Genomic DNA, 22,284 nt, shown 5'->3' with positions numbered 1-22,284 from the left:
CGGCTGAGGGGAGGCTGTGCTGAAGCGCTCTGGTGGCCTCGGCCCCGGGAAGGAGCAGGGTGGTCCTGCCGGCCGGCTGAGGCTGACGTTTCTCTGAGGCACGGAGAATTCCCCACCGAGCCTCCAAGTTAATGTTAAGTGAGGAAATTCCACCCTCTAACCGAAGCGTGTTTCCCAGGGATCCTTTTCCTCTGTGCTGCTGCTGGAATTGTGCTGTGGTGAACCACTGAAATCAGCCAGAGGAGCACCAAGCACAGGGAACACCTGGGTTCACTCTGCTCCTCAGGACTCGCTCAACAGCTACCTGATTTACTTTCTTCTGTTGGTTTTGCCACAGAAAGAAGGTGGTAGGTTTTTATTAAATACACGTGTGAATAAAAACAATGAACCAGGAGCGAAGAAGTCCTGCTGTAATCAGCTATGCTGTACTCCAGACATGTCCTGCTTAGGTGACCTGGTGCTGGGTTCATCAAGGTCCTTCACTGGAGATCAAGCTGTTTCCAGCTGCCCCAGTCCTGGCTTCTTACTTAGCTGCATCCACACAGCTCCACCACTCCTTGGGAATTTGATGTTTTGGGTCATAAAAATTAAAACCCCAGAAACTCCTTTTCCTGACTGCCCTTCACCCCGGCAGCCTGGCTGGGTTATGAGAGCTCAGCACTGATGGGACCCTGATGTGCTCTTTGTGCTCATGTCTGAAGTCTCAGCTGGGGATGAGAGAGAAGGACCCCACAAGTGCCCAACATCTTCCCTTTTGTTTCCCAAAAGTCTTGTTTTACCCCAACGAGAAGCCCAGCACTATTCTGTAAACCCTCAGAAAACCTGTCTTCAATGCTAAATGCAGTCCCACAGAACCAGAAAACACCTTGTTTATAAATTAATACTTCAGCCTACATGAAATAATGAAACCCTGCTTATTTCTCTGAGGAGGAAAAGGGGTGGTTTGGTTTTGCAGCACCCCAAAAGCTGCATGCCTTCCCCTCACTCCATCCCAGGAGCTCTCACACCGAAAAAATCACCGCATTACTCACCAGGCTGAGTCCTGGAGGGGCTGGGGGGGAGTGAGAGCCCTTCAGAGCAGGAGTTCTGTGCCTGCGATCCCCAAATGCAGGAAGGCTGGCCCAGCTGAGCTTACTTTTAGGCATGGAGAAGGGGAATTCCCCATGATGGAGGTCCCAGACAGCCTGTGTGTGGTTTTGATAGGGAGCCAGGCACCACTTAAAGGGCTCTCCTGTGCCGTTCCTCCCAGGGGCCCGTGTACCGTGTCAGGTATTAGTCAGCAAAAAGGGTGGGGGGAGCTGTTTTGGAGGCTGTGATTCACTTTTGGACAACTGAAGAGCCTCGTTACATCATTTTTCTTGCCTGGTTTCTGGGCAACTTCACTGGGATTGCAAACATGTACTTTTCCTAAGAGAAACTGCTGCATCTGGCAAGAGGCATTGTTGTTCCATGTGTATTTCCATCTCATCCTTGTCCCTATCTGGAGTCAGAGCAGGATGCATCTTCTTGGGGGAGCAGGGAAGAGCTGGGGCTTTGATGGAGGTGCACAGGTGATGGTTTTCCTGGGTTGCAGAGAATCCCTGGAAAACTGTCCACCGGGAGAACTGGTGGTCAGAACCAAGACTGGAGCCAGCTGGTGCTGGAATAAGCGCCAATGCTTTAAATGTTTCTATTTTATGGAGGCTGATTCCAGCTCCCCAGCTCCTTGCCAGCAGGTACAGTTGTACCTGGCAGGGCGTTTAGTATACACTTGCCAGGTGTGAACTGCAAGACCTCAAGAGGAACCAGCTTTGGTCCATTTGGATGGCAGGAGTGTAAGTGCTGGGCAGGAAGGTGAGGAGCTGTGGTCTGGGGTCTGCCTGCACCTGGGAACCTGTTGATGACACACCCTTACTAGGTGCCTCTCTACTTCTCTAGCCAGATGCTCTTTGTGTTTTTACCTGAGGCTGCCAGCCCAGGCTGGCCCAAATGCCAGCATGAATTTTACTATGAAAATGAAAGGCTTTTGGTCCTTCCTCATTCATTTGGTCCTTCCATGCTCCCAGGGGAGAAAACTCCCCTGATGACAGTGGTGGTTTATGAGCACGCCTGTGTGGCTGTGAGGGTGTGTTCACAGCTGACACGTTGACACACTAGGGTTTTTTTTTTGCACAGAAAGTTGGGTTCAGCACCTTCAGTTGCAGCTTACTTATGTGAACATGCCCTGATTGCTGCTCTGCTGTGGGAAATGGGCTGAGTAGGAACACAGGCTGCGGACGGGACATGGTGGAACTCTCCTGTCCTCAGGTCCCGCTTGTCTCAAATCAGGTCTGGATTCCTTCAAGTTGATCCCCCTCCAAAGGGAGCAGTGTGGGCCCAGTGGTGTGAATTCAAAGTGGCATTGGCCCAACAACTCCTATTGCCCAAAAAATCTCCCTGCCCTTTGTGCTGCTGGGCAAACTGAGCTCACGTGAACCCTGATGGGGCAGTGGGGCCAGCCAGGAGCTGGCTGTCATGGGTGGCTGTGCCTGGAGCTGGCCCTGGAGAAGGCAGGAGCGAAGCAGGCAGCTGGTTTGGCACAGCATTCCAGGGCCAATAGTAGGCTCAGCTCTTCATGGGGCTGCTGATGGATCCCCTTGGTATCAGCAGCTGGGACCTGCTGTTTGTGCTGTGCCAGTCGGATGTGTCCCGGTGCTCCGGCAGCAAAAGGAAGCAGAAGGCCGACAATGACGCTGTGAGAGTGGGGAGGAAGCTCTGGCTGCAGGAGGGGATTTCCAGAACATTGTGATCTGCTGCTTATGCAAATCAGAAACTCAAATTAACCTGGCAGGATGGGAGGGCTCTGGGACGGAGAGCAAGGGAGAGACAGGGGAGGGAGCCTGGGATAGGTGGCTGCTGGGAGGGCAGGAGGGAGCGTGGAAGGGATCAAGATAGGAGAGAAGGGAGGTATTGGGGAGCATACCTGCTCCACCTAGCCTCTGCAGTACCCTACCTTCACAAGGGGCTGGATCACACCCTGGGGTTTCAGGGATGTTGGGCTGCACTCATTTTGCTGGATTTGCCATCTCACTGAATGAGGGCTCCCTTCTTCCTCTGCCTCTGTGAGTCTGGACTCAGTGTCACCCATTTCACAGGAGATCACCACCTCCTGCCATCCTCTCCCTCCTCCACGTCAGCAGGGGATCACTTGTGGTGGGGCCAAAACCTCTGGGAACCAGGTCTGCAATTGCTCAGAGGATTTCCTTGTATGCTTTAAGCTTTGAATCATTTGGAGTCTCAATGTACCAGCAATAGGCACAGAGGGGATTTTCTCTCTTCCTCTCTCCCCAGGCCATGTCTCATCCAGTTGCAATGCCTGAGAACAGGGCTCAGAAGCAATCATCATGTCCTGTAGAGCTGCTCCAGAGATATGGGAACAGTCCTGGAGAGCTCAGCTGTTTCCCCAACCCCAGCTCGCCACCTCCCAAGACTGAAGGCTGTGTTTCTCCCCTCAGAGGAAGGGGAGGACAGCAGTTGGGATGGAAGTGGTTTGCTTTGTATTAGGGATTAAGGCAAACATCCCATCTGGCTCTGTGGCTTCTCCTCTCCAGGGGCTGGCAGCAAAGAGAATCTGCAGTGGCTGACTCAGAGCAGAGATCCGGCCCTCTGTGTGCTGCAAACATAGGCTCGTGGGGTTTTCTGGATGTTGCAACCTGTGAAATCTGGCCTTGGCTTTGCCTGGAAGCAAGCCCTTGCCCCTGACATTGCTGGTCAATGTGTAAAGTGTAAATCCCAGACTCTTCCTTGCAGTAGCCCTGAAAGCTAAAGCGTGGATGGCCAGCATGGACCTGCTCCAGCCCTTACCCTGCTCACAGCCTTGCTAATTTTTCCCCCTTCCTTTCCTAGCCTTCCTTGAAATGCTCATCTCCTTGTTGATCACAGAGGTTAGGCATGAGATTTGTCACAGACTGCTCTCAGATTGGGTGGGTTGGGGCCAGTGGAGAGAGCAGAAGTGTTCCTGGATAGTGGTGCTATGAAGTGTATTTTCTCTGAGACTGGGGTGTTAGAAGGGATAGGGATGAAGCTGCTTTTTGAATGAGTCCCAGAGGCCATGCTAGTGCTTCCCAAGATCCTGTCATCTCCCTGGTGTTGCCTTAGGATAGGTAGCTCTGCTGAGCTCAGGCCAGTCAGTGGTTCTTTGTAGGGCAGACCCAACCCCAGCATGGGGCAGGTGCTGAAATAATCTGTGCTCAAATGGGGTACTGATTGTGCTGCGTGTTTGCAGCAATTATAATACCACCGGCTGTTTTCTGCTCCAGCTGGAGCAGCAGCTGCTGCAGGAGATGGATTACTGTGGCACTGGGGCAAGACAGAGGCTTTTTGACTGCAGGACTTTTACAGAAGAGGGAGTTGCTCAAGGAAGAAACGCCATCTTACTCTCCCTTCCTGTCCCCAAACATTGTGTGACTCTACTATCTTGTCTGCATTGTAGAAGCAGCCTGCAGCACGTGCCAGGGAAATTCCTGGCCTTGGGATCAATGTGCTCTTGTCAGCCAGTCCTCCTGGTGGTGGCATCACCCTGAGCTGAGCTGGGGACTGGCCTTGAGGGACTGACTTGGGGTCCTGTGCCACTCCAAGACATCTAGGCTGTGGGTGGTGAAATCCCTGGCCATTGGTGTATAGCAATCGTGGTACAGCCAGAAAATTCACTGGAGTGTTTACACCTGTTCCCAGGGAACACCCCTCGTACAAACCCCTGGAGCATCTGTTTTGACAACAAAAATAAAGCAAATGATGGCTCACGTGTCATGGCCCTGTGCTAATGCCGAGCAGGATTTCCCCTTGCTCCGGAGGAACAGGGCTCTGCTGCCTCAAATCTGGCTCTCCCAGGGGTGATGGGCTGTCAACCAAGCCTCAGAACTTCCTTGGGCCTTTCTCACTCCTGAGCCCTGTTCCCAGCTGCAGGGAGGTGGCTGGCTCTGCTCCCTGCAGTCTCTGTGCTACCCTGGTCTCCAGAAGGCTCTGCAGCAAAGCTCAGAGCTGCAGTGCGGAGCTGCAGGAGACTGGCAGGTGAAGACTGGGGTTACATCCTCCCTTCAAAACAGCTTCTGCAGCTACTCAGTCTTTGCAGCAGGTTCCTGGCCAAGCAGGTGACCCATAGGCTGCTGGGTGTGGGGTATGTTGAGCCCCCCAGATGCTGTCTGGACAGGGACGCCCAATCCTCCTTACACACTGGGGCTAGACAGAGGAACCCAAGCCTCTATGGAAGTATGGGGAGAGTGAAAAAGCTTCAACCAGACTGTTTTCCCTCAAGAAAGGTTGTTTTGTTACAAGGGGATGTTTTACAGGAAGGCATCAAGGGAATTTTTAGTGGGATAATACCCAGCTGAGTTGTTTCAGCTTCCCTGGTTTGTCTCTACATGTTGCTGCTTCTTGACCTCAGCTGGTTTTGAAGTGTTGTAATAATATTGCATTATTATTCCTAACACTGCTTTGATATTTTGAAGGTGAAGCTTTCCTCACCCAGCTGTTCTGAGGAAGACTAGGGTATTCACAACTTTTTGTTCTGACTTGGAAACAATTGAAAGTGCTGGAATTTCCCGCTTTTGGAAATTCCAGTTCTTTTCTCCTGAGTGTTGGGGGAAGTGCAAACAAACTGTTTGGGGGTGTAGCCTCTATGGCATGTGCCTTTTGACTGCTTCTTCAGCAGCTTGAAAGCAGGAAACCGCGTGTGAGGACGGGTGGATGCCATCAAGTCTGATTTGTATCTCTGGTTTATGAAAGCATCATCCACACAACGGCTTGAACCCTGCTGGGGATTTTCAGAGGCACAAAGCGAAGCTCTTGGTGAAGTCCCTGCACTGCTGCCAGCCCCACATGCATTTTCAGCCCCTTTCTCAGTAGAAGCGTTGCTCTGAGAGGTTTTGTGGTGTCTCCAGGGCCCTCCCTGGAGCTGGGGCTGGGCTCTTACCCGAGTTTGCCTGTGGGAGCAAGGAGACACCAAGGCTTCTCAGTCCCACCCAAACCTGCTGCAGTAAGTCAACTGCTCTCGCCCCAGGGTCAGCAACTGTGAGGTTTTATTTATCAGATTTAAAATTGTCTTTTCCATCTGGGTAAATTCCTTGGTTTAGTGGCGTGTTCGGGTATGAATTATTTTGCTTCAAGACAGACAATCTCCCTCCCCAGACCCCTCTGCTCCCCTCCCCGAGACTCCCCTGCTTGCAATGTGGTGCTGCTTTCCAGCGCAAAGTGAGTTGTTCTCTGGAGGGGACTGAGTGTCCCCTGAAGCCCCGAAGCTGTGGTGACATCAAGGCAGTGGCTGTGTGCTGGCTCAGACACGAAGGGCCCCAGCTGCCACCTAGTCCTCCCCACCACACAGGACCAGCAGAGCCTTGCGGTAGTCGCCAGAGGTGTCCTTCTGCAAGAGGAAGAGCCATGTCAGAGAACCAGGCCTGGGGAAGCCTGGCTCAAGGTGCTGGGCACAGGGAAGGCACAGCTCCATGTCCTGGACACCCTGCAGGTATCCCAGATGCCAGCACATCCTCTCCACAGCCAGACCAGCCAACTCTACAGCCAGGTTCCCCCTCCCCAGGTGATGCACAGCCCTTGTGCTGCTCATGGCTCAGGTCCCCTCAGGGCTCAGGGCCAGGGCTCAGCCAGACAAGGTGATGAGCCAGGAAGGGCTGTCCCTGTCCTCTCACCTCAATCATGTGGTGCAGCGATTTGTCAAACAGGTCTATGAACTCGCCCCGGATGTTGAATAGGTCAATCTCACTCCGAGAAATCATGATCCGGGTCAGGGTCCTCTCATCTGTGCCAGCACCCTGCAAGGGGGAGCTTGAATAAAAAGCCCTGTAGGAACTGGGGCTCACAGATGCTCCTGGTATCTCCAGCACAGTCCAAGCTGGGGAGCAGGCCCACAGGAGGACCACAAAAATGAGGCTGGAACCCCTCTCCCATGAGGAAAGGCTGAGGGAACTGGAGTTGTTCAGCCTGAAGAAGAGAATGCTCTGGAGAGACCTTATTACAGTCTTTTAATACTTAAAAGGGGCTTTAGAAATGGGGACAAACATTTTAGCAGGGTGTGTAGTGATAGGACAAAGGGTGATGATTTTAAGTTAAGAGAAGATTCAGACTAGTTACAATGAAGAAATTTTTTACAGTGAGAGTGGTGAAACTAGCACAAATTGCCCAGAAAGGTGGTGGATCTCCCCTCTGTGGAAACATTCACAGCCCGGTTGGATGGGGCCTTAAGCAGAATTGAAGATATCTCTGCTTATTGCAGGGAATTGGACTAGATGACCTTTAAAGGCCCCTTCCCAACCTCACTGCTCTATGATCTCTCCTTGGACATATCTGGACTTGCTGCCAGCAAGACAGCAGTCTGACACATCTGATAACCCCAGGTGTTGGTTTATGGTCAGCCCTCCTCAATCCCTCAGGGACAGCCAGAGGACAAAGCCCATCCCTTTCAGGGGGTTAAAGCACAGTCCCAAAGAATCTCAGCCCAGCCCTCTCTCATAGCCCAGCCCCAGGAGGGTCTGTCCTCACCTTCATGGACTTGTAGAGCTTGTCAGCAAAGAAAGCTGGCTTGTTCTTCACACTCCGGACTGCAACACACAGATGGGACAGAAAGTGAGTTCATGGCACCCACGGGACACATCACAGCAAGGAGCTGTGGCACCCCTGCCTCAGCCACAAGCCCTTCTTGGCACAAGGGTGCAGGCCTGGCCCTCTCTAGGGACTCTAGGTGCCCCAAGCCATGCCCCACTGGGCATCTCCATGGCCCAATGGCAGCAGGAATCTGCTGCCACACCTTGGCAGTGACAGCTGAAGGGGCTGCTGCCCTGAGGGAGCACTGACCGATGGCCACGAAGGCGTCCCTCACGTCTCCCGACATCCGCTTCTTGATGGCGTGCTCCACGTCGTGGTTGGTCATCTTGATGAACTCCTGGAACACTGGGGATGGGGGAGAGGAAAGGATCACTGCTGAGCTGTTCCATTCCAGCCCTGGGCACCCGAGCCTCAGCTCTGGAGACTTCTGGGCCAGGTGGCACCAGAGCAGGCTTGGGTGACTTCAACAAGCCCCCTCAAATGCCAGACCAGCTCTTCCCACTGCCTCCTCACCACCACAGCTGGGGAGACAGAGCTCAACCTCAGCTTTGAGAGAATCTCACATCCAGCTCAAATCCAAGCACTTGTGTGGCAGCTGATGGAGAAATCTGATCCTACCTCTGCGGAGGTGGGGGTAGCTGCGGGTGCAGAGGATGCTGAGGAATCGGGTCTCCAGGGAGTCACTGGAGTCATTGCTGGAGACATCAGCAAGTTTCTGGGAGAGAGCAAACAGTGAAGAGGGTGCAGAAAGATGGACATAGGTGTCAAACAGCTCTTCCTGGGACAGCCAGTCCTGACTGGAAACCCTTTTGTAAAGAGGGTCACCTTTTATGAGCAGGGAAATAGCTGGGGATTTTTCCCCCTAAAAAAGGCATTTCCTTTGCACAGATGTGAAGCTGCACACTCACAGATTATCTCTAAGAAAATATGTTTTCAAGTTTTTATGGAAAAAGCTCTGCAGTGCTCATGGTTAACACTTTTTTTGTTCTTTGTGGAGGATGTTTCAGGGGTGACCAACATCACCCGAAGAGGAAATTCAGAACTGCCAGACACAGAAGCTACCCTGGAACACAGCAATGCTGACCATGAATGAAACAGCTGCCATTCCTCAGTGGGAGGCTGTGCTCATCTAAACCATTAGGCTACTGCAGGATAAAGTCACCCCTTCCCCAATTCCCACTTTTGGGGAACCAGTGAAGCCAGCCCTGAGTCCCACACTGCCTGGAATATGGGTCCTGCATGCAGGCTTGGTCCCCAAGGGCAGGGCAGGTGGCTTTCTCCCTCTCCTGCCCCTTGCTGCAGGGAAGTGCTCTCATTGCAGGTCCCATCTATCCCCTTGTCCCCTATCCTGATGCGAGGACACCACAGTCCCAAGCCAGTGAGCACAATCCATGTGGTGAGAAATGCCTGGCTTGTGGGGCTGCAATTCCCAGCCCCAGGCCTGCACCACAGGATGGCAACATCCCTTCAAACATGCAGAAGGGTGAGGAGCGAAAGGGCAGGCACTCACCAGGGTCTCAGCAACAACCTGGTGGAGAGAGAGAGAGACAGGAAGACAACAGGGTCAGAAGGTGCTGCTCAACCTTTATCATTCCCTGACAATGCAAGGGAAGTCTAGTAAAATCCCTTAACACTATCAGTCCCCTGCTTCCCCTTGAACAGGACCTGTGTCCTCCTCCAGTATGGCCTCTACACCAGTACCTTGGGAGGGTGGTCTTTGGCCAAACAGTCTCCCCAGCTCTGGAGCTTGGGTGCCAGCCTGTTGCTCCTCTTGGAGCATCCTTGCCTGGCTCTAGGCTGGCTCCCACCAGCCTGCCCACCTCTGCCAGTGGGACGAGGGGAAGGGCAGCTTTGCTGACAAAACACAGCCTGGTGCCAGGTCAGGTGCCACCGGCCTGGCTCGTCCCTGTCCATGTCATCCCTGGCTCTCTCTGTGCAGCAGGGTGAGGTCAGCAGCACATGCAGCAGGGGTGCAGGCAGTGAATAGGCAGTGATGCCTTGGGATTTTAGCTTTTATATTTTTCATATATTTGTAATCCTGCAACTCTTCAGTGTGTAACTCTGAACTCCATATAGACTTTTAAATTCTGCTTTCCCATTTTAGTCAGACAAAACAATTCCTCTCTAGGCCTGGGAATCAAGGACACCTGACTGTCTCAGGCCCTGAGAAATGTAAACAAAAGTGAGTTGAGGGTGGGGAGCAAACTTCTGGTAAATTACTCCATTAGCTGAAGCTGTAATTGAAATATTAACTCCCAATATGCAAATGGGCCAAACTTATAAAAGTATGAAAACCCATGACCCACCATCCATTTTGGGGTGTAGCCCCTGGGGGGCTACGTGTGCCCTAAATGTACCTGAAAGCCCTTTAATAAATACAATCATTTTTTATTCTCTTAATTTTGTCTAGCCTCTGTTTTTGAGCGGCCCCAAAAAGGCATTAGCAGAATTACAGGCAGAGAGTGTGGCAGAGTGCTGGCAGTGCCTGGGCAGAGGTACAAGCAGAGAGTGTGGCAGGGTGCAGGCAGTGCCTGGGCAGAGGTACAGGCAGAGAGTGTGGCAGGGTGCAGGCAGTGCCTGGCAGAGAGTGTGGCAGGGTGCAGGCAGTGCCTGGCAGAGGTACAAGCAGAGAGTGTGGCAGGGTGCAGGCAGTGCCTGGGCAGAGGTACAGGCAGAGAGTGTGGCAAGGTGCAGGCAGTGCCTGGGCAGAGGTACAGGCAGAGAGTGTGGCAGGGTGCAGGCAGTGCACAGACAGGGACACAGGCAGCACAGCATCCACTCCCTCTGCTGGTGGCCTCCTCTCCCTCTCCCGTGCATTGGAACATCCAGTGCTGGCATGGACAGCCAAGCAAGAGCTCGGGTTTGACCCTGCACAGATCTTCCCAGCCCCTTCTGGAAGAGATGCAGCCCTGAGGAGCAGGAGGTCAGGGAACACAGCCCGTGGGTCACAGGTCTCCTGGGACCAGGAGCTGAGCCAGGGAATGGGCCCCACACCCCTGCACTGCTTCTGGCTGCTCAGCCTTCCCCCTCCAGTTGTGTCTCACCACAGCCCAGGAGAGGTTTGGAGCTCCCCAGTGTGTCAGGGCTGCCCCCTGAACAAATCGTAGAGGTGGGTGGCTCCTGCAGACCAGCCCAAAGCTGTGTTTGAAGATCAAGAGCCAAATTTCAACATCAGTGTGATCTACTTAACCCCAGAGTGGCAGCTCTGAACAAGAAAGGCTGCAGCCTGCTGGCTGGGGACTCCCCAGGGCTGCTCTCCCCGTGCATGCAGCAGCAGAGCCAAGGGCTTCAGGAATCAGGCTTTACTTCCAAGGGTGTCATTTCACCTGGCATCTCCCCCTGCAGTTTACAGAGACCCTGGCCCAGGTGCATTTGCTTCCTTGAGAATGTCAACTCCAGACCAGGAGATGCAACATCCTCTTCTTTTTTTTAATGCAAAATCCATAAGAATATGGGTCTTACCTTGGCATCTTCGTGTGCCTGTGTGGGGTTCTCTGGTCCTTCATCACGGTTGCCCTGTGGTTGGATACAAAAATCATGGAGATGAAGAGGGGACATCTCCTGAGCCCCAAGTGAGGGGGTGGCAGACAGAGTCCAGCAGCACTGCCCAGCCAGGCAGTGATGCTCTGTCCTCTCCAGCCACTGTCCTTCCAAACCCTCAGCACTGCCTGTGGCAGGGAGAGGAAAAGACCCAGTAAGAGCTGCCCTTACCAGAGCCAGGGAGACGAGAATCCTCTTGAAATGCCCCGATGTGTCAGAGCTCAGGTCATCTTCCAGGCTCTTGTGGTAGGCTGTGGAGAAGGGATGGCTGAGCCCTGCAGCTCAGCTTCCCACCCACCAGTGCCTGCTGTGCCCGTGATCCCCACGGGAAGTGTGGCTGAAGCAGATGCCTCCATGTGCTGAGCTCAAACCCAGAAAAAGGGGTCACCCCAGCAGCACTAATCCCCTGAGCATAAGCACAGCCTCTTGCTCCAGGCACTCTGGAGGGAATAGGATCATTCTGAAAGAGCTCTCAGGGAAGGAAACACTGATGGCAGACCTGGGGCAGGGATGGTGAGATGGAGAGAGGCGAGGACCAGTGCTCTGCTGGAGGGACTAACAGACCTTCACAACACCAAGCCATGGACCCAACCCAGAGACAAAACTTTGCCTGGGCTGTAGAAGGGCCTTGTACACTGTTATCTGTGCCCAGAATCTGGGTAGTCCCCCTGTACCCCCCATGTCCTACCTTCCTGATAGGCCTCGTTGATAGCCCTGATCTCCTGGTTGTTCCGTGTGGCCATGATCTGTGCCGGCCCCCTGGAAGAGAGGGGCATGGTGGGTGCTGCAGGTGCCAACACCAGATGGGGACATGATTGCACTGCTCTGCAGTGTCAGGCAAGGAGGGGTCCAGGTCAACCATGTGGAAAAAGTCTACATCCAGCAAATGGCCCCAGGGGCTGGTAGGAACCAACATGAAGTGTCCAAGTACACTGCTAGTGGGGTCCCAGCTGGTGTGACTGGTGGATAGCAATGCATGTCACTGGTTTGCCCCTACTCTGGTTCTCTTGTGGCTACCAGCTGGCTGAGCATGCTGGGCTGCAAAGAGGCATGCAAGTCTTGAGTGCAAACCAGGTCTTTGTCCTAGTACTTTGTGATCTTTTCTTCTCCATAGGAGATGAGACCCTGGGGCATGTGAAGCTGTGGGCATTGACAGCTCTGGGCCACCAGCAGTGTGACAATTACCTCCACAGCCTTCCTCAGCTGCTTGGCATCGTACTGGGCCGGTGTCAGCATCAGCCCCAGGATCAGCTTGGCCAAGCTGCCAGACAGCTCAGATTTCAGGTCTGCCATCAGGTCCTGCAAAAGTGTTTGAGGGTTCAGTCCCCAGCTGCTTCTGCAGGGATGGACCAGTTGAGGCAACATGAGAGAAAAAAAGGGGTAGGAGAGCATAGGGGTTGAAGACATCTGTGAAATCACTTGGAGCATTTGATGTCACATATTTGGGTGGCTCTGAGAAGATTCTAGTTCTGGAGAGCTCTGTGTGGAGCTGAGGATGGGGCAAGTGAAGGGGAAGGGACACCCTCACTTGGGCTGGTAGGGCACTCAGAGTGGGAGTCTGCTGTGACAACTCTGTTTCCCTTGGGCAAGTCATACCAGGACAAGTGAGTGTGCTCTAGCTGCCCATTACTCCCTAGGCAAGATTCCTTTCAGTCAGGGGCTGATCTCATGTGAGAGGGGGCAGGATGTGGGCAGAAGCAAGCAGGGTGGGATGGAGGCTGCAGTACCCTGCCATAATGAGCCTTGTAAGCCTTTAGGATCTGTTGCCTCTGGGCGTTGCTCCTCTTGGTCACCACCTCTATGATGGCCCCTTCGTCCGTGCCTGCAATGACAGCAGAGCCACACAGTGTCACCGTGTCACCCCTGACCATGGGCACATCACCACCCCCACAAACTGGGGAGGTGGGAAGGGAGAACTCCCACAGCTCCGTCTTGATTCCCCCTGGGGTTTCCATGCAGCCCTGTGTGGGCCAGGTGGATTTTCTGCCCCAGGAGCTGTTGAGGAGCAGCAGAAAGGGTCTAAACTCACAGTCCTCACTTACCCAGGCCCTTCATTGCCTTCCTCAGCACCTGTGCGTCCCCATCATCGTTGAAATCTCCTGCAGGCTGCACGGTTCCTCGCAGCTGTGGATGCAGAGAGGGGTTTGTGTTCACCCTCGAGATGAGAGGGAGGAAGGGATGAAGGGATGGAGAGAAGAGATGGAGAGAAGGAGAGATGGAGAGGAGGGAAGGTGCCACCCAGCAAGCTGAGGCCAAAGCAGGTTCTGTGTTAGTGCAAGCACCTGGGGATCAGTGAGGATCTCCCCACCACTGTCACCCTTTCCATTAGGGGCAAACCATAGCCAGCAAGAGAGCAGGAAGAAGACAGCAACAGACAGTCCCTGGAGTCTTGGTGTCCTGCCCAGTGTTACACCTGCCTGCCCTAGCCTGGAACATCTCAGCCTGGGCTGGCCATGTCACTGAGAGACAGAAGAGGAATCGCTGAAAAGGTGCCCATTCCTGCCTTACAGTTCTATCCTCCTGTATCCTTACAGCTCCAAACACATCTCCATGCTCACAGTGTTCATGTAGGGCTCAGGGTGTATCTTCTGCACCTCCCAAAGCACCCTTTTGTGGGAGCTGCAGCTGCATGCAGGTTGCTGCTCCCCATACTGCAGCCATGCCCTGGCCAGCTCTGGGCCACCCCAGGGACAGGAGTTCTTTGGTGGGCACTGGAGCCAGGGCTGCATGTGATGCCTTGCAGAGACATGCAGGACCCACTGCCCCAAGGGAGGAAGGCCTCAGAGGGAGGAGAGGGTTAGTGGAGCCCACGGGGGGCAGCCAGCCCTGCCACGGTTACATCCTGCCAGCCTCATACCCCAAAACCACAGAATGGCATCCAGAGAAGCTGGGGAGCGAGAGTCAGAGCAGAGGTGTGGGGCTGGCTGTGCCCCATGGCAGAGAGGAGCAGCCAGGGGTCCCAAGCTGGCAGGCAGCACAGAGGGGTGCAGGGGCTGGGGGTGCTGACCTCTACTTTGACCGCACTAAGCTCCCACATCCGATAGGCCACCTGCGCCGCCTCGGGGAAGAACTCACCTGCAGCACTGCAACGAGGGCAAGGACAGGGGACAGTGAGCCATGGGGCCCTGCACCTGCCAGCAGCCCCCCCTCACTGTGCCTTGCTCCTCCACAAAGGGTGTTTTGTATCCACTGGGCACAGGGGCAGGAGCCAGGTGCTTGCTGTGGGGCTGGATGGGTGGGAATGGGAGGAAATGTGTGGTGAAACCTCCCCCACCAGAGCATCCTCCCTCCAGGGGTTTGGCCCTGCCCTGCAGGGCTCCCACGTGCCAAGAAGGGACCATGACATTGTGGCTGGCCATTTAGAGAGGCCACAGGGCCTCCTGTACCGAGCCAGAGTCACTGTGGGTGCTGCTGGTCCAGGTGCTCCACCAGGCTCTGACCCAGAGGTTGTACCCAGCACCAGTGGGGTGAAGAGGGACAAAGGGGGTGACAGGTGGTCTTACTCATCATCCCCTCCACACAGCTTCAGCAGAGCCTTCTTGTACTCCCCAGACGTGTCCTCCTGGAAAGGCAGGAGACAGAGAACCATGCAGTAGGTAGAGTCAAGGTAGTGCCATGGGATGGGCTCATGGAGAGGAGTCTCCCTGAACCCTGTCCTCAGAGATGGACACCCAGCAAAGCCCTCCCAGGGGCGCTGGCATCCTGAGGGAGGCAGCAGCAGCAGCTGCTTGGAGGGTCAGCAGGGACCCCCAGCCCTTACCTTTATCATGTTGTAGAGAGATTTCTCATACTTGGTCCTGAACACCTCCCGGATGTCCAGCATGTCGATCTCGCTGCGGGACACCATAATGCGGATCAGCGTGTTGTCTCTGGTGCCCAAACCCTGCAACGGAGCAGCCCCACATCAAGCCTGGGATGGCTGAGCAACTCTGTCAGTCCATCACATGTGGGACCCTCTATCTGATTTCTACCCAGCCCTGGGTCTGAAGGAGTAACTCCTTTGGAGGATAGGGAAGAGACCCCAGGTCATCCAAGTCCTGCCTTCATGGACCTGTGTCACTCTTCTCTCCAGCAGCACCCTGTGGCAAGGGGACCCCTCCTCTGGCCAGATCCCTGCAATGCTGGGGGGTCCCTGTAGAGAAGGGGAAATCCACTCACCTTCATGGCCTTGTAGAGCCTTTCAGCAAAATACTCTGCTTTGCTTCTGATGCATTTCACTGCAGGGAAATTAAGGTGTGGTAAGGGATTCCAGCACCCACCTTCACCAGTGCCTCCAGTGTCCCCAACCTCTGAGCACCCACACCCCACGTGAACTACATCCAGCATCCCCACTCATCCTGAAGGAGCCTCCCTGAGCTCCCTGACAGCACAGCCCTGACCTTGCTGGTCCCAGTGCTGAGCCCTCCCAGTCCAGGAAGAGCAGTGATGTGTTTTTGCAGGATCCCCATGTGGGGCTGGCTTACCCACAGCCAACATCAGCTTCTCGAAGTCACCAGAGAGCTCTCCCCGGATGCTCCTCTCAATGGGCTTCCCAGCAATCTTCAGATATTCATCAAAGACTGTGGAATGAGAGCAAGGAGATGCCTGGAGAAGCTGCCAAGATACGTTCACGCCCACCCTGAGCTCGCAGGTGATGCTCACCCAGGCGGAGATGCTGCCTGCTCCTCCGGCCAAGGATGTAGATGAACTGGGCCTCATCTGTGCCCCACTTCAGCTCGCCAGCTTCCAGCAGGTCCTTGTGGGATGGGGATGGTGGCACAGCCTGACTCAGGGTGCTGCCCTTGGCACCCACCCACCTTTTGCAGCCTAAATCCAGCTGTCCCAGTGCCACCAGCCCCATCCCTGCCCAGATAGCCACCTACCACAGTGACCCACCAAGCCTCACCTTGGCATCCTGCTGCACCAAATCCTCGCTCACCACATCATCCTCTTCCCTGGCACCCTGTGGGAGAGAGATGGACTCAGCCCTGCAGGGCACAGTCACCCACCACCTACAGATGCTGGACAGATGGACACACCTGAAGCAGAACAACGAGCATCTTCTTGAAGTGGCCCGATGTGTCTCCAACGATGTCAGCTTCCAGGTCTCTCTCATAGGCTAAGAATAGGAAGGGAAGAGGTCAGGCCTGGAGAGCTGGATCCCTTCATCTCCACCCTTTTTGTGGCCCAAGGGGACACAGGGCAGCCCCTGCCCTTTCTCAGCCCTTACCATCTTTGTAGGCAGCCACCAGTTCATGGATCTCCTGGTTAGTGCGGGAGGCGAGGATCTCGATGAGGCACTTCTCATCCGTGCCAACACCCTGCGGGCAGAGACACAGCCCCATGAGCCCTGGGGCTGGCTGGGCTGTCCTCACAGGGGCCCTGGGGGGCATGCCCACCCCTCACCGAGATGGCATCTTTGATCTCTTTGGCATCTCCATAAGCTGGGGGGCGCATCAGGCTCACGATCAGCCGCTCAAACTTCCCTGTCAGCTCATACTTCAGGTCTGCAATGAGGTCCTGGCAGAGGGGGAGAAAGGGGCTGGGGGATCCTCTGCTCCACAGCACCTCTGAGTGGGTCCAGGGAGCAGTGGGTCCCTGTGTGGGCTGGGTGGTGGCAGCCACGGCCACTTGTATTTGCAGTGGGGGCACGGGCCAGGGAGTGTTCCTGGCTTTACCTTCCCATAGAGGGACTTGTAGGCTTGGCAGATCTCCACCCGCTGCTTGTTGCTTCTGGATGTGATGAGGTCGAGGATGGCCTCCTTGTCACTGCCTGTGGGGAGAGCCAGGAGTCACCACAGCCACCCTGCTGTGCCCAAAGCTGATCTGGAGCTGGGGCTGGGAGGACAAGCAGAGCCAAACCAGCTCCAGGGAGGAAAGGAAAGCAGGAGAGCTTTAGCACACTGCTAAAGCAGTCAGTCAGCTGAGAGGGGAAGTGATGCACGACACCCAGCCATGCGAGGGTCAACCAAAGGAATAGGGGACACCAAGGGCAGCCCTGGGACAGTCTGGAGAAGCATCCATACCAAATCCTTTCATGGCATTGTACAAGGCCTCTGCATCCTGGTTGGCATCAAAGCCTGGGAAATCCTTCACTGAGCCCCTGTAGACCTATGGGAAAGGAAGGGAGAAGGTACAAGAGGAAGGAGCAGCCCCAGTGGGATGAAGGAAGGAGAAGTTGAAGCTTAGCAGGACTGAGGTGAGATCTGCTGTGGCTCAGGTCGCCCAAGGCAAACCTCAGACATAAACTGTTGTTCTCCTCTGCAGTTGTTTCTTTTCCTGTTTGCTCTCCCTGCAGAGGGAATTAATTTTCCACTGCCTGTTGCAAGCAAGGAACCACTCTAGGTGCTGAGGATGCCAAAGCTCTGCCTGGACCCCAAGCAAAAAGACAAATCTACAGGAATAAATGGGCTGCTAAGTGGAAAACACTGAGAAGCACCAGAGCTGCCAACAGTTTGTCCTGCTCCAGCATGCACTCCCATGGGGCCCAGGCTGAACCAAGGGGTTGGAGCAGAGACCCTGGGTATTGGCAAAGACTTTCCTGAGAGCCTGAGAAATCCTGGAGTTGATATGATCCACTTCCATCTGCTTTTCTGCCACTTCCAGACTGTACAACAGGGAGCCCAGGAATGACACCTCCAGAGACCTCAGGAAAAAGGAGGGACCAAAATCCCCCGTCCCAGGTCAGCTTTGTCCAGGGGAATTCACCCCATGGGAGCCTGGAGCCGGACTCTGAATGAGATCAGCACCACCCTGGGTGGAAGCAGATGCGAAACCATCCCGGCCCCACATCAGGAACTGGGATACATCCCCACCAGAGGCACAGAGTGGGAAGAACTGAGCAGCAGCATTTCCTTAGCAGTCTTGCTGTGGAACAGGAGGGCTGGGAGCTGAGCTGGGGCTGTCAGCTGTGTCAGCATCCTGGGAAAGTGAGCATCCTCCCGTGGCTCTGCTTGTACCGTGTGCTAGCTGAGTACATGCACCTCCCTGGGCTCATCTGCTCAGCATCTGCTGCACAGCTTCTTTAAGATCCTCAGGAGCTGTACAAAGGGCCTGCTGCCAGCATGGGCATCTAAAGCCAGCATATCATCAGAGAAGATGGGCATCAATGTCCCTGACCCAGGAAGTGCCTCCAGGAACAAGCCCAGGGAGATGGACTCAAGGCAGCTCCGCACCCACCACTCTCCTGGGGCCCATCCCAATATCATGGCACAACAGCTCTGCTGCACATCCCACCCAGCACCTTCAGAAACAAGCCAGCCTCTCTCCTCCTATTTTCCAGAGAGAAACTGGGCACATCCCACAGGCCCTTCTGGGAGGAGCTGCTGGCATTGGTGTCCCATGTGGCAGGGACCAAGAGGAGATGTTCCAGGGAACCAGGAGGGCACGGGACAGATCGTATTGCAGGTGATTCATCAGGAGAGCTGGATTTAGCCCCACTTCCCGGCAGCTCCCAGACCCTCCTGGCTTGGCACAAGCTGCTCCCACACACATGCCTTGCAGAGATGGAAATAAATTGCAAGGCAAAGGAGGTGCCTGGAGGCAGCAGGAGTGAACAAGGGTAGCTGGAGAGTATTGGGAAGTCAAGATGTTGGCTGTGGTTAAATGGAGAGGAAGAGCAGATGCTCCTGCCTGCTGAGCCATCAAAGCATGAGCTTCCTGCCTTGCTGGGGCAAAGGAAACTGAGGCAGGAGCTCAGTGTTCTGCATCACCCCACACTCCCTGCATTCTCTCTGGGAATGAGCCCCAGGGAAGTGCAGGAACTTTAGTTAGGATGGAAACAGCATCCTGCCCACTGCATACTCTTCATACCCCCATCCCACTTTCCATCCTGTTTCAGCTGCCAGGGGCCTCCTGCCTCCCCTCCTCCAGCCTCTGAGTCATCCTGGCCTGTCCGGGACCTCCCAGCTAAAAATAAGCCACACTGGGGACAGGAGGGTGGAAGCAAAATTCCTCATGGCTTTGCTCTCTTCCACCCCATGGCTTCTTGGAGTCCTGGACTACTGCAGGAAAATGCTCACCTGCACTGTGCCTCAGTTTCCCCACCGAGAGCAAATTCCTTAGCTCGGCAGGAAGCCTTGGCTAGTAAGGCTGGAGGAAATAATTGCTTGATTTCTCCAGGGAATGGAAATGCCTGGCCCCAGCAGTGGAGAAGGGAGGCTCTGGGCTGGGACTCCTCCCCTACCAGCAGGCAGGCTGCACTGAGCCAGCCACAGCTGCCCACCGAGGCAGGCTTTTCCACCCACACTGAGATGTTTTCCTGGCTGCAGGGGAGCACCTGCTCACCCAGCTGCTACACTGCACCAGCCCCACTCTGGAGTGGGCAGTAATCCAGGCTAGGGAGAGGGGAAAGGCCCAAATAGAGCTGCACGCCTTGCAGCACACTCAGGCAGGAGTTTTCTCCATCACACGCCCAAATCTCCAGTGCAACATCTCCTCTCCTTCCCACGGCCCCACTTCTCTTCCCCATCCCACTGTGGTCCCAAAAGGATTTTTGCTCCTTGCTGTCTCTGCTCCCCAGCCCAGCACTTCCCCCATCTGCATCACATCCAGACAGCACTGGCTGGAGAGGCAGGAATGTAAACAGGCTCTGGGCAGCATGGTGTCCATGCACGTCACTACATCCCTGCTGCTGCTGGAGATATTGCCACAGCTCTGGGGTCTGCCCAGGACCCGTCCCTGGTGTGTGGAGCTCACCCTTACCTTTCCTTGGGGTGCCATGGCTTCCCAAGCTGGAAATCACTGGAGCGAGGGCAAGGAGGAGCTGTGCAAGGGAACAGAAAGGTCAGTGTGAGCCAAGGCCCCTCTCTTCAGGCTGTGTTAGTTGAGGGAGGGTCTGCTCCCTCCTGGGTGTGGTGCCCACGGGAGAGCAATGCCAGGTGCTGCAGGATGGATCAGGGAGAGGGGCTCTGCCGGCCACCCTGTGGCTACTGAGCCTGGCACTGGGGACCCCACAGGGGCAGTACAGAGCCTGCACAGCTTCCAGCCAGTACCAAGAGAAACCAGAGGGGAAAATGTGCTGAATACGTGAAAAAGGGCCGGGCACTGTCAGCAGGGCTGTGCCTTCTCGCTGCACCCCATAATGTCCCTTCCACTCCCCTGCAGCCCAGGCCCGGGGGCCATCCCAGCTTCAGCAGCTGCTGGGGACATTTCCTTGTCACACGGTGCTGGGCAGCCCCCACAATATCCCCCCACAGCTGTTATCTGAGTTTCTGTGCAGCATCAAGGCCACCATCAGTCCCACACATCCTTGGAGACCAGGAAACACAGCTGGGTTTCCAGGGTAACTTGCAGGTTGTTTTCTAACACCAGCACCGCTTATAACTGCAACCCACTGCGGTGTGGGCTCTCCCCAGCCTCCCGGAGAAAGTCCTCCAGCAGCGCCATTTGCTCCGAGGAAGCTGGTAGAGGGAGAAAAACAGCTGGAAAATGGAGCCCAGCCATGAATGAAGCGCTGAGCGTCAGCTGAGGCCAGCCATGAGGCACGGCCCCGCCTGGCTCCTTCACCCTCCCTCTGAGACACGTTGCAGAAAAAATTCAAAGCAGAGCAGGGCCACACTGGGGGATTTCTGACCCCAGAGGAGTTCGGTTTCATGCCGTGGAGCGAGCAGGAGAAATCACATGAACCTCCCTGGTTTGGCTGCACATCCCTGCAGGAACAGGGGAGACCCAGCCCTGCAACCCTCTGTGCAGCCCCTGCTGGGGTACAGGAAGCTTTTAGCACCCACTTTCACCCTGGTTGAGGGGAGAAAGTTTTGCAGAAGCCCAGAGCTGCTTTCACCTCCCTTTCCCTCTCCCGCTGGGGAGGCTGTGATCCTTACCCCCTTCATGTGGCTCCTGGCTGGGGACAGGGGACAGGGGACAGCCCCCACATGTCCCACACGCAGTGGGGCCGCACTGCGGCCGGAGGCTGGGTGGGTGCCAAGGGATCCCACCCCCCAAAGGCAGCCTCTTAATGCCACTCCGAAGCTGTGTCCCCTCCTCGGGAGTGGGGAAATCCGAGCATGGCACAGCTCTTCTCCCTCACTCCATGCGTGTGGCAGCGGGGCTGAGACCACCCAACTCATCTCGGCAGCGGTGGAGAATCGCCGACCACACCCAGTCCCCGACCTGTCCTCGCAGTGCCCCGTCCCTGTCCCCACTGCTGCTGACACCTCCGCAGAGGCCGGGAGAGCAGCCCCGAGAAAACCCCCGGACAAACACACACCATCCATCCATCGGGCAGCAGCGGCCCAGCATGGGGGTACACCTGCCCCCCACCCAACAACGGAGAAATGTGGGTAGGGGGATCCCGTGAGAAATCCTAAATGATGCTCACAGCCTTTGTGGGAGCCTCTGTTTCGTCAGCAATGCACCCCTCCAGCCTGTCCAAAGCCCCCCAAGGTCTGAGCTCAGGGCTGCTCCCCAGGAACCCCACTGCCTTGCGGGGCTCCCCCAGCACAGAGGCCACAGCGTCCAGTGCTCCGCCACCCGCTGTCCGAAGCAAAGGGAGCTTCCCCAGGTTAAAAAACCACCGCCATCCATCCTCCTGGTGGGGCTAGGGACGTCCCCAAAATGCCCTGCCCCACCCCGCTGCCAAAAAGCCTCCCGGGCCTTCAGGAGCTCCGAGCCTCTGGGCTGCTGCGGGGTGCGTTTACCTGTGCAAAACTTGGTGGGTACCAAACCAGGGGGGATGCTCAGCTTGGATCCCGGCTGGAAGGAAGGATGGGTTTTTCCGCAGCCCCCGCAGCACCAAAGCATAGACTAAGGCGCATCCCGCCGGGACACACCCAGCGGGGCCCGCAGCCAGCGCCCACCTCCAGAAACACCCACCGGCAGCGCAGCCCCCCGGGGGCTTGTCAGGAAGGAAAGATTTTCCATAAAAATAAAAAAAAAAAAAGCCCGCAGGGATTCCCCCTGCAGCCACCCCTTGGAGGGAGCCTCCGCTTGCAGAGCTCACCGCCCAACCCAGCCAGGGCTTTCCACGACTTTCCTCTCCCCCGGCCATTGCGGACAGAAGTGCCCGGCCCCGTCCGTCCCCGGCCCGCAGCCCCGGCCGCTCCCCGCGGTGCCCCGGCCGCTCCCCGCGGTGCCCCGGCCGCAGCGGGCACTGACCGGCAGCGCGGAGCTCCCGGGTGCGCTCGCAGCCGCCTGCGCTGTTCCTGTGGCCGGGCGCTCGTCCTTGGCGAGCAGCTGTTTCTGCACGGCGAGACG

General features: G+C 55.7%; 1 protein-coding gene across 1 annotated transcript; it reads right to left on the bottom strand.

Annotated features, from left to right (window-relative positions):
- Window positions 1-6,018: 6,018 nt before the first annotated feature.
- ANXA6 (annexin A6) lies at window positions 6,019-22,284 on the bottom strand. Its single transcript, XM_056502342.1, is given in 27 exon segments — window positions 6,019-6,376; window positions 6,660-6,782; window positions 7,510-7,568; window positions 7,822-7,917; window positions 8,191-8,287; window positions 9,083-9,100; window positions 11,035-11,088; window positions 11,284-11,363; window positions 11,801-11,852; window positions 11,854-11,871; window positions 12,298-12,411; window positions 12,840-12,934; window positions 13,155-13,236; window positions 14,120-14,195; window positions 14,616-14,674; window positions 14,873-14,995; window positions 15,271-15,329; window positions 15,576-15,671; window positions 15,754-15,847; window positions 15,998-16,054; window positions 16,131-16,210; window positions 16,322-16,412; window positions 16,498-16,611; window positions 16,770-16,864; window positions 17,118-17,202; window positions 19,795-19,855; window positions 22,186-22,284. Coding segments are annotated over 26 exon segments (1,995 nt in total). The 5' UTR covers window positions 19,813-19,855; window positions 22,186-22,284; the 3' UTR covers window positions 6,019-6,316.

Source organism: Oenanthe melanoleuca, chromosome 13 (assembly GCF_029582105.1).
Source record: "Oenanthe melanoleuca isolate GR-GAL-2019-014 chromosome 13, OMel1.0, whole genome shotgun sequence".
Taxonomy (NCBI): Eukaryota; Metazoa; Chordata; class Aves; order Passeriformes; family Muscicapidae; genus Oenanthe; species Oenanthe melanoleuca.
Note: the sequence above shows the minus strand (reverse complement) of the source record. Positions and strands in the feature narration are given on the sequence as shown.